Source organism: Pezoporus wallicus, unplaced genomic scaffold (assembly GCF_028554395.1).
Source record: "Pezoporus wallicus isolate ANWC-B61680 ecotype Strahan unplaced genomic scaffold, APGP_CSIRO_Pwel_v1 scaffold_6885, whole genome shotgun sequence".
Taxonomy (NCBI): domain Eukaryota; kingdom Metazoa; phylum Chordata; class Aves; order Psittaciformes; family Psittacidae; genus Pezoporus; species Pezoporus wallicus.
In genome coordinates, this window is record NW_026638858.1 from 3,924,509 (window position 1) to 3,940,457 (window position 15,949).

The window sequence follows — 15,949 nt, forward strand, 5'->3', positions numbered from 1 at the left end:
AGGGATAGTGATTTCACACACTTCCTCTCTCACATCCTCTTCCTGCTCCAGATGCATGCTGCAATTCCCCACAGAGATGCTCCCGGCCCCAGGAGACCAGGGGAGTAACACAGGACAGCATGTCCCCCACAGGACGGGGTGCACAAGAAGGGACCCAGTGATGGCTAAGGGCATCCCCAAAAAGGAGGGTGTTTAGAGTAGAGAGGTTTGCAAGAGAGAAAAGTGATGGAGGGATGTGGATCACACAGTACTAGGACAGAACATGGTCAGCTTTGCTTTCCTCTAACTAGTTTCACTTCCTCACCAGATCATGGCATCGCCTTGTGCAAGGCAGCTGGCTCAGGACCCACTTGTCACTAGTTCTCAGCATCACCACCCAAACCTGGTTCATGCAATGAGCCCAGCAGGAATTAAGCTTTCACCCTCTCCCAAGCACCCAGTCTCTCCTCCAGCACCGCCAAAACCAAGCCCAAGGGCTCCCACCACTGCTCTGAACCAGAACAGCAAAGAGCTGGGGCAGCTACCGGCTCTGGGCTGGGTCATGGCCCTGCAGCTGGATCTTCCAGGTCCCTCAGCCTTCCCCATTCATCATCTCATTTTGTTCCCCACCTCCCCAAGCTCTACCCAGGAACCCCACCCCCTCTTTTCTCCATGCATCCTCAGAGCAGCTTCCAACACCCCAAGCACCTCTGGCCAGATACCAGGGCCATGGGTATGTCCCAGAAGCAGCTCTGGAGGTCAAGACAAAGATGGTGGCAGAGTAGCTCCCAAGTCAACTTCTTACAGCAGCGTCCCTGCTTTTGCTAAAGGAGATTTTGGTGTTACCACTGTTGCTGAGGAGGGAAAGGAGACTGACAAGAGGTTATGCTACTGCTGAACTACTGCATGTGCTGAATAAGTAAGATTTCTTCCCTTCAATCAGTGGCAGCACATGATCCAAGAGGGTCAACCAGAAAGAAAAACAACAAAAGCCAGAATGCAAGTACACAGTATACTAGAAAAAAAATGGTTTACAGAACATAGTGAAAGAAGCATTTTTAGGTATTCTCTTTAGGTATTTTAGGTATTTTACTTAGGTATTTTAGGCAGTTTCTCATTGTAATCTGCCCCTTGGGAAAGGCAATTTGATGGATTTGTTTTTAATGGTAGGCCGAGTGAAAGAATCAGTGTTCTTGTAACTTGAGGCAAAAGCACGTGCAGAAGGCAGTTTTCAGCTTCACTGCTTTTCCAGGTAACTGAACAGTCCATACAGTACATGCACTTCTATCTGGCAACAGATTATAGATACGTATCAGATATATAATATAGCTACCTCTTATGTTTATTACTAACTCAAGAGTTTAAAGCAGTGAATCAGCCTTAGGAACAGAACAGACAGACATTGTCTTCCTGGTGAACAGTGTAGTTGCTTCTATTATTTGGTCAAGCTTTGTCACATCACCTACACTCAACACAGGCAGCTTACTCCAGAACTGCTGCCCTGATGCATGCAAAGGTGTCCCACTTCAGATCACGTGCATTCATGGATAGATCACATTCTCTTATTCTTGCGCCACCAGTGCAGTAGAGTTTCTGAACTTCATTTTGTCAAGAAGTCTGTCAGCAGTGTTTGTATCCACAACCCCCCACCCATTTCCTAGGTATATACTCCAGCTACAAGTTTAGCTTTAAAGCTTCTCTCCCAACTTCTTTTGCAGTCTTAGTGAGCCTTTGCTCCAAAATCTTCTGAGAAAGCCCGAAGTTATCAATCCCTTGAAGTCCCTACAGGCTGCACTTTCATACAAGAAGCAAAATAGAGCTGAGGATGCTCAGGGCTCATCCATAAATGCTTCTGGAGGATGGTGAATGATGGGAGTCCTTTGCCAGTCCAGACAGTACTGGCATATGAGTTTGGTTTGTTTCAAAAGTCATCAGCTACTTGGAACCACAACCAAAATTACAGTATGAGACTAAAAAATCTTGTGATTGAAATAAAAGTTCACTGAAAAGTCTGGAGTGCCAACAAGGGACCAAAGGTTGTCCTGGGCTCAGCAGTAGCAGTCATTTTTCTCCTTCCTGGTAGCTGGTGCAGTGCTGTGTTTTTCACTTTCAGCCTGGGAACAATGCTGATAACATACCGATGTTTTTAGTTGTTGCTCAGTGGTGCTTACCCCAATCAAGGACTTTTCAGTCTCTCATGCTCTGCCAGAAGGCCAGATCACTGCTCAGGTCAGACTGGGTGAGCAATTATATTGTGCATCACTGCCGGTTATTGTTTACTTTTCCCCTTTCAACTTCATATTCTCCCCCCTTGTTATTTCCCTTAACATTATTATTATTGGTGGCAGCAGCAGTGATTTCTGTTATACCTTAGTTACTGGACTGTTCTTATCTCAACCCGTGGGAGTTACATTCTTTCAATTCTCCTCCCTGGGGAGTAGGGGGAGCAAGAAGGGGGGAAGTCAGTGAGCAGCTGCATGGTTCTGAGTCACAGTAACAAAGGTCTACACGTCTTGCTATCTGTGAGTTTTCCTACACTCAGCAGGGAAAAAAAAAGAAAACCCCAAACCCGCAGTTATTTGATTTATAAAACTTATTCCAGAGAGCCTGTTTTCTTTGAAAAGAAGCAGCAAGATATCCTCAAAGTGAGCAGTTTCCAAGTGCACTCACATAACCTATGCTGCTGCCACCTGGTCCAACAGGCCACATACATTTAAGTTCTCACTGAATAGAGAACTAGTTTCCAATTTGTAAGTTACTGTTTCTTGCTTCAGCTTCCCCATTAAATGTCTTCTCCCTAACACAGATACAGAATGACGCTTTTTGTCAGGTGCAGGGGGTGTCACTATTTCAGTCATGTACACAGATCACTTAAAGACTGATTGCTCTGCAGTACCTATAGACAAGGAGTGATTTTAAAGCAAGCAAGATGAGGTCAGTATGTGTCTGCTGGACTCCTTTGCTTCTTGACAAGAAAACCAGTCCTCCTGCAGGGGAGGAGGAACAGCTACTTATCCCGTTCAATCCTCTTCTAGAAACACGGTACTCCTCATGCAAGAGCAAGTGTGGCAGTTTATACAGAGTAGCCATGGCAAGAGGCAGCTGTAAGACAAAAAAAAAATGACACCCTCTATAGGACTAAAACCATTCAAAATAACTTTATAAATTCTGTCACATTTCTGCTTTGTACATCAGTTCAACCTCATCCCTTCAGCCTGCTACTGAAAATTCACAATGCTTGCTGTTTATTTTTCTCCTGAAAGGCATACACAAAACTAGCCATCAGTGCATTATTTACAGAAGTGCAATGCAGTCTCCCACCCCGAAACTCAACTTTTCACTAACAAGATGCTTCCAACAGAACGTAAATAAACACCACGGCTTGAGCAGTGTTTCTGAAGTCAGTTTATAAAGGTTAACTCATTTCCGCAATCCCCAAGTGACAGAGCGAGTAAAGCTTCGCTCACCATCAAACAGGGCTAAAAATACAACATTTCAAGTATTAAATCAGAAGTTTCTAAAGACAATCCGTATTTCGATAAATAAACACAAGGAAACAGTATACAGCTCTCAATATACTGTATATGAAAAGTGGTGTCCAGATTCAAACTTCTAGCAAGACAGGTACACAGCCTAAAAATGTGATCAAAGTAACCCTGAAAACTGTAGCAATCCAGGAGTCCCAAACATTAATCTCTTCTGTGTTCTCCCTGGAATTACTCTTGCTGGTCTGAGACATTTGATTGTTACTTAGTTCTACAACTGTAGGTAATCAAGAAAAAAAAAACAACAAAAAACCCAACCCCAAACCCGAGTTCATTCCCACATGGAAACAATTCAGAAGAAGGTTCCACAGATAAGTCTGATTATGATCTTGCTTCTCTGCACTTTGTTTTCAATGAGATGCAACTGCAGAGCTATTATGCTCTCTGGCATAGTGCTCGCAGCCAGAGTAACTTCAGTCCAAGCTTGTGCTGGCTGTGGCTTGCTCTAAGTTTTCCACATCCTGTGTATCATCACCATCAGATTTCTTATGTTTCCTCATATGTTTGTATTTTTCCACATACGCCTTCACCAGGTTAGCCACCTTCATAGGGTTGATCTCTCCACTTTTGCTGTGGCAGATCTACGAGGGATCAGAAAAGGCATTAGGTCAATTAGGGCAGTAATACAGCATTACAGCAGTTCAGGCAGGCAACAGACAAATGATAGAGAAGCCCTAAGCTTCCGAGGGGAATCGATTCCTGCATGGGCCCTCAAGTCTCATGGCAAAATACACAAAGCAAAAAACTTGATGAGGGTAAGAGTAGTATTTTACTTCAAGCATTCAAAATATGGCCCAGTTTATCTACTGAGCACCAACTGAATGAATGAAGCAGCATCTCTGAAAGGAGATTTATTTTTACTACAAGCTCTTCTGCCCAGCCAGTTTTACACAATCCATGGAAACCAAGGAAGTGTTGATTTTCAACTTTTCCGATGGTTTTGAGGAAGTGATGCTTAGATTAAAAGAATCTGTCAGTTTTAAGGGCTCATTTTGAGATACAGGGGAAAGAGAACAGACCCTACAGAGAACTTAACCAGTGTTCAGAAATAAGTTCACAGTGACTTCAGCAGCAATTGGTGTTGCACAGCTCTCCTACAAACCACATTTGAAGCTCATATGGGTCATGTAGAAGATGCAAAATTGCAGCCACTATCTCAGTAATTTTGATTTATGATGGAATTTCTCAGTGATAGCAGAAATGCACAGCAGCGTATCATTTAACTGCCTTGGCCACAGCAGCATTACTTGCTCTCACAAGACAACATTTACCTGCTGATCAGGTCCTTTTTAGCCACGATCTGGTCAGCACTAAGATTTGAGACAAAAGTCAACATCAGCCAAATCACAAGGCCCTCTTCCAAAGTTCAGGGACACAACACACGTTCAAGGAATTAATGCACATAGTATTTTCTCACTTTATCAAAACAGCTTGATGATACTGACCTAAGTTCTTAATGAGAGAGATCTGACCATTCTCACCCAAGGAACGTACCATTTAACATTTCAGCTCGGCCAGTTTAAGCTTAGCAATATTCCAGACCACTGAAAACACGATCTTCTAAAAAGGAACAGTCTGACAGCTCTGATCAATGGCACTACTCAGCCCCGCTAAAAAGCAACCACCGCATTACCACAAGACTGCAGAGTATGAGTCCAAAGATGTGCTACTCAGTTACAGCATTTTATTGTTGAAACTGGCAAATGCAATTTTAAGTGCGTTTATTGAATGATCTGCACAGCTCCTCCTCTCCATTTCACTGTCACCTTACCTTTTGTACTGCTTTTCGAAGAATGCTCTTGTACTCCTCCTTTGTAATCTCCCTCTTCTGGTAAAAAGGTTTAATGGCAAGTTTCACTTCTTCCACAGCCCTTTCCTGCATGTGAAGCTTCTTCATATACTGCACAGTAAAGAGAAGTTTATTAACTTGTGCTACCTTGGGAATGGTTTCTGAACTTATTTTTCTTAGAAATGCTCCAACAATGGAAATACTCATTTCACGGTTTCAATGACCCAAGTAAGAGCTAGCCTCAAATGATTTCTCTTCCTGCAAATTGCAGTCTTGAAACAAGTATTAATTCATGCTACAAGGAACCCTTGCTTTACGTAACATTTATTCTATGTCTTAGAGAATGTGCTTTAAACAAGTGACTACAGCGCCCACTTACTAATTTTGGTCTCCTCCTTCCCTTCCAATAGCTGTGAAGTAAACATATATCCATCAAGAGGCATCAGATTCTAAAAGCAGCAAGACATAGCTGAGAATATAAAGATGCAGGTAGCTCTAAAAGCATCCTGAAAACTACAGAGTTGCCTATAAATTAAGGATTACAGATGACATCAGAACATATTCCACCAAGACAAGTTCATAAAAACTGCTGCTCATAAATGGAGGTTCAGTGGGAAAAGTATCTTACTGTTTTCTGGTAGAAAGTAAAGTAGTTGGCCAAGAAAGTTTTTGGTTTTGTGTTAACATCCACTATGCTTAAGCAGATGCTCTCTACAGCAAACCCAAAACTTAGCAGCAAGTGACTACTACTGCAAAGTCTCCAAAGTATTTTACTATAGTTACACTTTCAGTGCTGATAAGTAGCAAGATACAGTCCTACCTCCCTGTAGGACTGTTTTGAGAATTCACAGTAATTTCAAAGCTGGAGGGGAAAGGAGAAAACCAGGTGTCTGAGAAAAATCTGGACATTCTGACTTCTGGAAATGTCCCTTCCAAACATTCATGCAAGAAAGTTTCTGAACTTTACTAATGTATTTTAGATGCTTTAATCCCTCTCTGTCTTATTGTGATGAAGCAGTAGAAAGTGGAATCATCAAATGGAATAAATCCCAAAAGAAATCAAAGAAAGGATTGCCTGCAACTACCGGGTTAGCAGTCAGTCACCAAAACCAACGGTGACAAGAGGTTCTCGGAAAACAGAACACAAAAGAAGCTAACACCCCCCCCCCCCCCCCAACTTTAAAAGCTCAAACAAACAGCTCATTAATGCTATGCATTTGCCACTTGGTAGCATTCACTCACTTCCTCATTTTTTGTTTTATCCACTGGAGGTTTGGGTGCGTTGATATCTTCTTCTGCATTTCCAACAGAAGCAGCTTGGATTCCTGGTTCAGATGCAGTTGCCAGGCTGCCTGGCTCTGGAGTCAGGCTCTGTCCTGCCATGCAGACAAGCGCTGGGAGACTACCTTGCATGATAAATTGAACTGTGGGCTGGCTGACAGGGGCATAAGGGGGAAGGCTGGAGGGCAGAGGTGGAGTCAAAGGTGTATTTTGACAGTACACCTGTGAAACAGATATAATTCTGTAAATGCTTGTACTTACAAGACAGAGCATCATGAGACCATGATTTTCAGAGCACCTTTTATCCACTGAGATAAGTAATTACTAGCTTAAATCAGGGAGGCTAACATCCTAGGTCTCTGTGCACCAGGAGCTAACGCCAGCCCCACTCACCTTTTACACCTTGCGGACAGCACAGTCTGATGGCAAGGACCAATGCCACCAGGCCAATTTTTACAGCCTGATCACAATTCAGGGAGAAGCTCACAGCCTCTCAAACAGCATCACCTTTTCACAAGTTACCAGTGAAAACAGAAACTGCATGTATACTGCAGAATTAAATAAAATGTGCTTATTCAACAGTAAGGACCACCTGAGAGACTGAATGATGGCTGAGGTGTATGGGCTATATGAAATGTACCACATGCAGAGGAAGGCGAACTCTGCCATGAGAGGAGGGTGTTGCACAACGAGGGCACAGATGAGGTGGGATGCCTTCCATGACGCTTGGGTGCTGGAATAGGAACCAACCTGAGAGGAATCTAGATCAGGAAACATAGGCTCAGGAATCATATAATTGGTTGGAGGAGGCTCATTTAACTGCACCTGATTTAATGTTTGGTTCAAGTCCTCTGCTTTCCAGGCCCCTTCTTTTGCTCGCTGAAGTTTGTAAAATGGCATCCCTAGGTTCCCAAGAGAAGGAAAGGAAAACATTTGAGAACATCTAAGAATAAAATAAACAGGTCAAATATTTAAAGCCACTTATATTTTAAACAATTGAAATAAAAAGGATCTAACAACAAAGCTAGCTATAGAAGGGTTTTGTTTAGCAGTCATCAATGTTTTAAAGCTTCCAACAGAGGACTTGTCATTCTTGAGGCAATTGTTTTTTTCCTGGGTTTCTGTATAAGTAACCAATGAGAAGCACAAAAGCAATTCTGTCAGCATATGTAGCAGAGGGTCCCAAGCCAAGCTGTTTCTTGCAGCTTTGGTTTAGCAGAGCTCAGAGGAGCAAGCTACAGAGATCTGTCATGTTCCTCAGTTCCCAGAAACCTTCATAAATTCTGAAGGCAAAACCACCACTCTAGTTACCTGCAGAAAGGGTGGAACATGGGCTGCCACTTCAGAGATCTGGCTGCAATAGGCACATAGCCAAACAAGCTGCTGTTGGCTCACTGAGATGTGCTGACCGCATGACCTCTCCAATTCACTAACACAACTCACCTCATGATTTCAGCAAGTGCAAAATGCTAGCTCTTGAGACTGGAAACCACAGGAACACCTAAGCTCACATGACAGAGCTGTTACACTACAACCAGGTTTAGCTAGGAAACTTAGGGCACTGAAACCCTTCAACTTCAACTGCTGTTTGTTTTCCAAATGAGAGACTTACTTGGAGCTTTTCCAGCAGACAATGTGCCGCCTTCTTCCTCTTGAAGATTCCAGGTAACTCTTTTCACTGGTGCTTTTGATTTCAATGCAGGACCCTGAGGCACCACTTCCAATTCAGGCTTAGTGAAATTACCAGTTTTCTCATTTGACACAAGGCACTCATCTTTAAGCTCCCTCACACAATCTGTTAGTTTGCTTTTGGACGGGCTTTGAATTGGTGCAGCCTCAGCTGGAGCATGTATGATAACTTCCTTCTTTGGGGGTGGTTCCATCAGAGATGGACATAATGCAGTATTTTCTATTTTAACTGTAATCTCAAGGTTTGCATTGTTACAGCTACCAAGTACTCCTGAATCACTGCTACTCATTAATTCTGTTTCAGCAAAAGAATCCACATTGCCAACTGGAACACAAATGTTTGTGATCTCTGGCACAGGGAATGCAGTTTCATGGGTCACTTCCTGACAGATGGGCTCTACCTTTATAATTTCTTGGACCTCTCTGAGTTGAACTGGGGTCTCAGCTTGTGCTTCCTCAAGTTTGACATTTGGTTGGATGGTTATGGAAAGCTCTTCTAGTACTAGCTCCTCCTTTGGCTCTTGTTTGAAGGAATGGGGTTGCTCCAGACACCTGGACACATTTTCAACTGGAGGTTTTTGATCCTTTTCTGGTGGAGGAGGAAGTGATGTCTCTTTTGATTTGTGTTTTCTCTCTTTGGAATGTGATCTTGATCGTGGTCTTTTTTCCTTTGATTTGCTGCTTTTGTGCTCCCGAGATCGAGATGTAGACCGAGACCTCCATTTTCTCCTCTCCCGAGACCTGGATCTTGATCTCTTTCTGTCCCTTGACCTCATGCTACTATCTTTATCATACCTCTCATGGCTTTTGTCTCTTCTGTGTTTCCGCCTTTTAGGCCTCTCGATGCTATTCGATCGGGAACGTTCCCTCCGTCTTGATCTTGATCGAGACCGTCTTTTCTTTTTCCTATTTTCATGAAACTCATTACTTCCAGGACTACCTGAACGTGACCTAGATTTTCTTCTTTCCCTAGACCAAGAAGTTTTTGCCTTTTTATCCTTGGTTTTATCCTTCATTTTCTTTTTCTTAGATCGTTCGTGACTGCTAGAACGGTCCGTAGAAGACCTCCTGCTCTTGGGTTTTGGTGTTTGTGTTTTGCTGCACTCTTCTCCACCTGACCAAGAGGCAGATCTGGAGCTTCGGTCCCTTGAGTGTGCCCTATCCCTAGACCCTGATTGGGATCTCCTACGCTCTTTGACAAGTGCCTTTTTCCTTTTTAACTTCTTCTTGCTTTGGGAGCTGGAATTTGAACAGGATCTGGAACGTGACCGCCTCTCTGTCTGTTCTACCTTTTGGACATTCTGTTGCTCATCATTCTTTGAGGGACTATCTGGTTCTACTTTCACATTAACGTTAGGTCTAACCAATTCTTCAGCATTAAAGAACACATTAGGGCCCTCTCTCCTTTCCCCTTTTAAACACTCCGCATTAGAAATTTGCTTAAGAGCAGACGAAGTGCAAGGACTGCTTAGAAAGTCTTCCTCATCCATACTGTCCCGCTCCTCTGTATCAGAGATCGGTTCTACAATCCTGCTTTCTGCTGTCACGTTATCATGAGACTCTGTGTTACTAGATGGTACATCAAAGTCAGCCCCGGATCCAAACACATTTTCTACCATGTAAGGGGTGAAACGACGGACAGTTTGAAACGTTTGAACTTTGGGATTTTCAATAGAAATAGTCCTGGTAATATTAGTTAGTGGAATCCCTGAGCCAAGCCTTTCAGGACTGCTGTTTGCTGAACTCGAGTCTGATCCTGTTGGCTCAAAGGGATCATATATCTCACTTTTGACCTGCTTTTTCTTAACTGAGAAAAGATGCAAAGGATTCTCTTTCTGTTGCACTTTGTCATCCACAGGGCGGAATGTGTTACAAAATCCTGGGTTAGAAAGTCTGCTGGGATGCCCTGCGTTTCCAGGAATATTGATTTTAAAACTCTCAAAAGAGCTTGGACCTTTGCTCCTTGAAGTGCCCAGCAGCAATGAACTACCATGAGTATGAGTACCTGTATTGGTACAAAAAGACAACCCACTTGTACGCGTTTGTTGGTGATATTCCTTGGCAGTTGACTTCTGAATTTCCACCTTGCTACCCTTTCCTGGCTGATTAGTGCTCTCTTTGCCAGTCAGCTGGGTTATACAGGAGCTGGGGATGTCACAGCTTTGGCTTCCTGCAGGTTCTGCCTCCACCTGCTGGCTGCTGGTTTCCTTTTTAATCTTTGGTATCCTGGGAAGCTCAAAGATGTCAATTCTCTTGGAAGGTGGTTTTAGTGGCTGCCTCACAGTTACAGCTTTTGAGGCAGAATTTAAATTACAGCTCAGGGGCTCTGAAGATGAGTTACTGGCTGCAAAGCTTTTAGAGTTTCCATTACATCTGGGCATTTCATCTAGCCTGGAGCCATGCCTGCTCAAAGCAGCTATGTTTTGAGTCTGAACAGATCTAGGTGTCATTGAATATTCTGATTTTACAGCTGCCTTTTCTGATGTGGCCTGTGCCGAGTTTGCTGCAGGCTCAATCCTGCTCAGTGAGGGTGAAGGCAATGAAAACAAGCTTGAGGAGGAGGAAGAGGAGGAAGGTCTGGTCTGAGTACTCAGCCCTGAGGAAACTGAAGGTCCAGGAGTGGAGCTGCTTGCTGTGGTCCCTGAATGCACTGTACTTGGTTGGGTGCTATGTCCTGAACTATCATCTGCTCTCGAGTCATTCGCCGATTTTCTATGAAGTGGAGCTATGACATACAAGCAAATAATTAAGCTTTTCAGTATGTAACTGAACATTTTCCCACCAACATTAAAAGAAATACTGAGCTAACTATTTTAAGTTCCATTTTAGTTTGCAGACATACCACAGTAAAGTCAGTCCAACAGTTCTTTCGGTCAGATGCTCAAGGTTTAATGCCAGACCACCTCATCTTTGAGGTAAACATTAATATTTTGGAAATAAATTGTTCTGTAGCTATCACCAGATTTGTGTTTATTATCCTGTAGTCACTGATTGATAAAAATGACTGCAACAGATGCTGTTACAGGTATTTATTTTAAGAATAAAGCTCTAAGTTTCAATTTGAAGAGATTCTTTCCAAACAATAGCATGCCAAGGGAAGCTTGGAAGTTGGAGATACTAGCACATATTCTAGAGCTCTAATTTTGCAAAGAAACTTCATGCCAAGGTCCTCATGACTGTTCTTCAAATCAAAGTACAGTTCACTGGCATGGCAGTAACACATGACAAACACCACAAAAATTGGGTACTAAGATACCTCTGTTCTACCCAGTCCTCCATTTTTTATAATAAAGCATAAATCTGTAGTTTTCTTCTTTCAAAAGAACTACACTATCTATTAAAGCCAAAATCATCCAGTAACATCTCAGCTCTGCAAGTAAGGGACAAGTAACACTGTTTCAGAGCATACCTTAGAATCTTATTAGCTGGATTACTGCTGACAACCACTGAATCTATCCTACATATTCAAATAAAAGCATCCTTATGTTTGAAACTATGCAGCCTCTAGGACCAGGGCAGACACAGATGAAACAGAGAGGCCAATTGCACTACGAGGTGCCAAACCCTTACCTGCCGCCTTCTTCGCTGTCAGTGAACCATCTCTGTTGATGACCACATCTGAACTACTCATCATGAGAAGGCTCTGTCCAGACAGGATACTTCCCAACAAATCAGGCACAGGGGCAGCTTCTTCTTCTCGTTGTTCAGGACTCACAGCAGGGACACTGTTTCTGCATGTTTCAGAGGGGTTATATTTCCTTTACTCTTACAGCACTTGATCTATTCACACACATTACATTCAAAAGAAACCAAAATCAAGGGCATAAACATATATAAGAGTGGTGCTGATGGCATTGTGTATCAAGGTTAACTTTCCAGTGCATTTAAGATGCATTTCTGAAGCGTAAACCGCTGTTCATCACTTCAGAGATATTTCTGTCCCAGCTGCCCCTCTTACCCCTACCAAATCACAATAACAAGTGTATTCCTCAGGCTTACACCACTATCTAAAAACAACTGATGCAGCTTAAACCAGTGTTTAGCACTAGTCAGAATACACATAGGTGACTACTGGTAGGCCAGCTAAGAGCACGGCATAGGAGGAGTTACACTGAAAAACAACAGCAATGCTCCCACACACAGGACAACACAAACACATGGTGTTGGGGTGTGGCTGTTTTGTTTTGGTTTTTTTTGGTGGGATTTTGGGGGTTGTTTCGTTTGGGTTTAAAAAAAAAAAAATACCCCAAAACTTCAAAAAGGACCAAGAGCCCCAACTCTCTGAAGGAGCTGCATTTCATTACTGTATGACAGCAAAGCCAAATTTCCAAACAATGTACACCAAAAACCTGTCACAAGATACAACAGAAAGGCAAATGAGAATGCTAAAAGAACTGGCTGCCCAGCCCAGGCCAGGAAACTCACTGTAAAGCAGGCAAACCAAGCCTATAGAAAAGCTGCATTTCAGCTAAACAGTTCTACCTTCTACACAATGTAGTACTCAGATAATACTATCTTAATCCTGAGAAACCAACCTTGGCCATAAGTTAGATGCATTAGAGAGCAGTCATGTAAACCTCTCACATCTTTAACCATTTAAGATGAGCTCCCCCTATTTCTCCTAGTCTTTAACTCCCTCGGCCTTGCAGTTTTCTGATTTGAGTGGTACCTGCCTCAGCCATTTTCCCCATCTCTCTTCTTCCCATCATGCTCTTGCTCCCTGTGTCCTACCCCTCTGCCCTGCATCCTTCACCCCATTCCTGAAAACCCACTGCGGCTGTCAGTGGGAGGCACCCAGCAATGCTCCCTTGCCAGCACAGCAAAGTAACTGTTAAATTGCAGGATCAAACAAATTGCTTCTCTCAGTTTTCTGACATTTCCAACAAATGGCAGAGGAATTGGCTGAGGTGGGTATATCCTACATCTCCTCCTCTGAATATGCAACTAGATTTGTAGCCCTCTTAAATAAGCAAGAAGGTTTTTAAAGGTTAATGAGACTGAGGTTTAAAGCATACTAATGGGATTACTAAACAATCCCAATTACTTTGGGATTACTAAACAATCCCAAAACAGAAAGCAAGAAAAGTCAGGTTAGGGCAGAAATGCCAATTTGAAATTGCAGTACAATAGTTAGAGTTATTATGAAAGACAGAGCATGTGTCTTTCAACATAAAAAAAATGCTGTGGTTATTTATCCATGCATGAGCATGCACATATGCACACACACTCTTTTCAAAATACTCAAAATAAGAAAAGAGTTAAACCAGGATGATCAAACAGCTTGCCCTCTTGTTAGAGTAATTACTTAATTAAGGAAAATAAAATAAGTAACTTGCTGGATTTTTACCTGGGAAGTCCCACTGAAATAGGTCTAGCTACAGGACGGTGAGACCTCAGTGCTGACTGGGAGAGAACTCTCCTTTTGGCACTCAATGGTGAATCTGGATTTGCTGGAGCCTCTTCATTACTGTGGGCAAGATACACACACACAAACTCTGAAACTGTCTGAATGTTTTTCATGCCAAATGGATGAAGTAGATAATACTATTACTTCAGATATGAAGTTAGAGATTGTCACCTATTATCATTAGAAAATATTTGTGCAATATATTTATTTTCTGTGGAAAACTAAATTTCACCAACAATAATTTCAGATGTCCATGCACCCTCCCCTCCACCCCACCCCCCATCCCCTAAAACCCAAAGCTTAAGAATGACACAAACTATGGTATAGTAAGATTCCTCCTGAATTTAAACCGTCTGGAAAAGTGAAGACGAGAAAAGGAGAAACGTGGAGGATTCCACAGGTCCATTTAATTCTACGTGAAGTCACTTTTTATTGTATACCAAATACACTAGCTATGTTCACTTAAAATAAATAAATAGAAACTGACCAATTAGGATTTGACTCCTTTAAATTCTAGCCTTTGAATAACCCCACAGATCTTGTTAAAGGTTTTCAAGAGGATTATTATTTCGGCAAACCTCTTTAAAGGCAGCTGATTCTTTAAAAGCTCAGAAACTCAGCCAAGAAGAAAAGAACAGGACAACATGTTGCTATGAGCTGTGTATCCAAAGCTGTCTTCAGATGCAAGATCTACACTCTGCAGAAAGTCATGTGTACAAACAACCCAACACTTGTGAAATATTAGGTCCCCAACCATAATCCAGAGGTATCTTACCTTTCATAAGGATCCAGTTCGTATGGATCCCCAAACACAGATAGAGAAGCTGCACCGATATCTGCTCTCATCAGGCCAAGTGAGGGCTCTGCTGGTTTGGACATGGAAGGAAGTGAGGCCCCACGCACAGGTTTACTAAGACCAAGAGTTCTTGCAATACGGGAGCGAGTAGTAACCTCAGTTTTCACCTGCACAGATAAAAAGATCAGGTTATTTGCATGCTCAAGCAGGTATGTACCCTGTTATTAAAGACCCAGATTCTTCACTTAAGGCAAATACAGTCATCAGGTTACTACCGTTGGCAGCAGCAGCAGTGTGCATTTACTGTCTATATTTGTTTTAAAGCATTTATGAAACTTCTAACTATGGCCTGTATGTCACTTCAAACAGAGACTGCACGTCTCTGTTTAAGTGACCAGGTAAGCTGCTAAAAGATCTTTAATAATGTAATTCAAAATTGTTAACTCCTTATTAAAAACTGGAGGGACAATTCTGGCTGTAGGATGTAAACTCTAGTTAAAGTAGCTGAGGACAAAAGCGAAGCTGGTGCAGAGCATTCAGTATAGTTCATGCAAGAACATTATCCACAACTGAAAGAGATTTTGAAAGCCCTTACAGTCAATTAACTGGGTTTGCAACAACACAAACATCCACAGCCTATTGAAAAGAAGAGGTGGTGGCAATGCTAATTTAGCTTGCATCAGTACCAAGTAAACACTACAGCTGAATGGCAAGGCATAATACAAAGCCTGCAGGATGCGCTTTTACAATGTGATCCTTGCAGTACAGGTAACAGGATTTGTCAGCAAACTCAGCAGGCCTGCCTGAAGTTGCAATTCACTTCCATGTACAGCATCTTTCTCCAGCACACTGGACACATCCTGCACATACTCCCCACCAGTTAGCAGCTACCATTACAAACCAATTATTTTTTTCCACTGAATCCCCCATTATAGTGTTTTTACAGATAGTTGAAAAATGGCAGATGCTGACATTGGCAGAAACTCACACGTGATCTTACTCTCATCTTTTTCCCCCTTCTCTTCTTTATGGGAATCTTGCGTCTCTTCAGCTGTGCCCCTGAACTCTTCTTCCCAGCAGAAGATTTTGTCTGAGTTCTTTTTTTGCCTCTTACTCTCTTCCTCCTACCTGATGGGACAAAAGACAACCAAGTACCTGGCTAAGTGCTGGCACTGCATTTTTACCCTGTATTCCTCTTTTCACCTTCCCATGGCATTCAAAGCAGCACACAGAGTCCTACAGTGTGTTGCAATAGTTTAAAACAGCAGACCAGAAAAAGTGAAATTATTACGATTTACCCAAAAGCAACCATCAAGACACTTCTGGGAAGACGCGGGATGAGAAAGAAGAAAATAGATGTGGTATACGTCTGTAGCTGCAGAGGTCTGGCAGTATACAGCTCATCTAGAGTATTTTGTGTGATTCAAGCTCATCTACCCAAAGATTTTATTACTGCAGATGGG

At 42.5% G+C, this 15,949-nt stretch overlaps 1 protein-coding gene across 1 annotated transcript in view; it reads right to left on the reverse strand.

The window, feature by feature from the left end:
• Positions 1-3,112: 3,112 nt before the first annotated feature.
• PHRF1 (PHD and ring finger domains 1) overlaps positions 3,113-15,949 on the reverse strand; it is a 29,275-nt gene continuing 16,438 nt past the window's right edge. The window contains 9 exon segments of the mRNA XM_057412730.1: positions 3,113-4,105; positions 5,296-5,424; positions 6,556-6,816; positions 7,345-7,496; positions 8,207-11,008; positions 11,854-12,014; positions 13,631-13,750; positions 14,466-14,653; positions 15,475-15,614. Of these exon segments, the coding sequence (XP_057268713.1) occupies positions 3,938-4,105; positions 5,296-5,424; positions 6,556-6,816; positions 7,345-7,496; positions 8,207-11,008; positions 11,854-12,014; positions 13,631-13,750; positions 14,466-14,653; positions 15,475-15,614 (4,121 nt within the window). The 3' untranslated portion in view covers positions 3,113-3,937.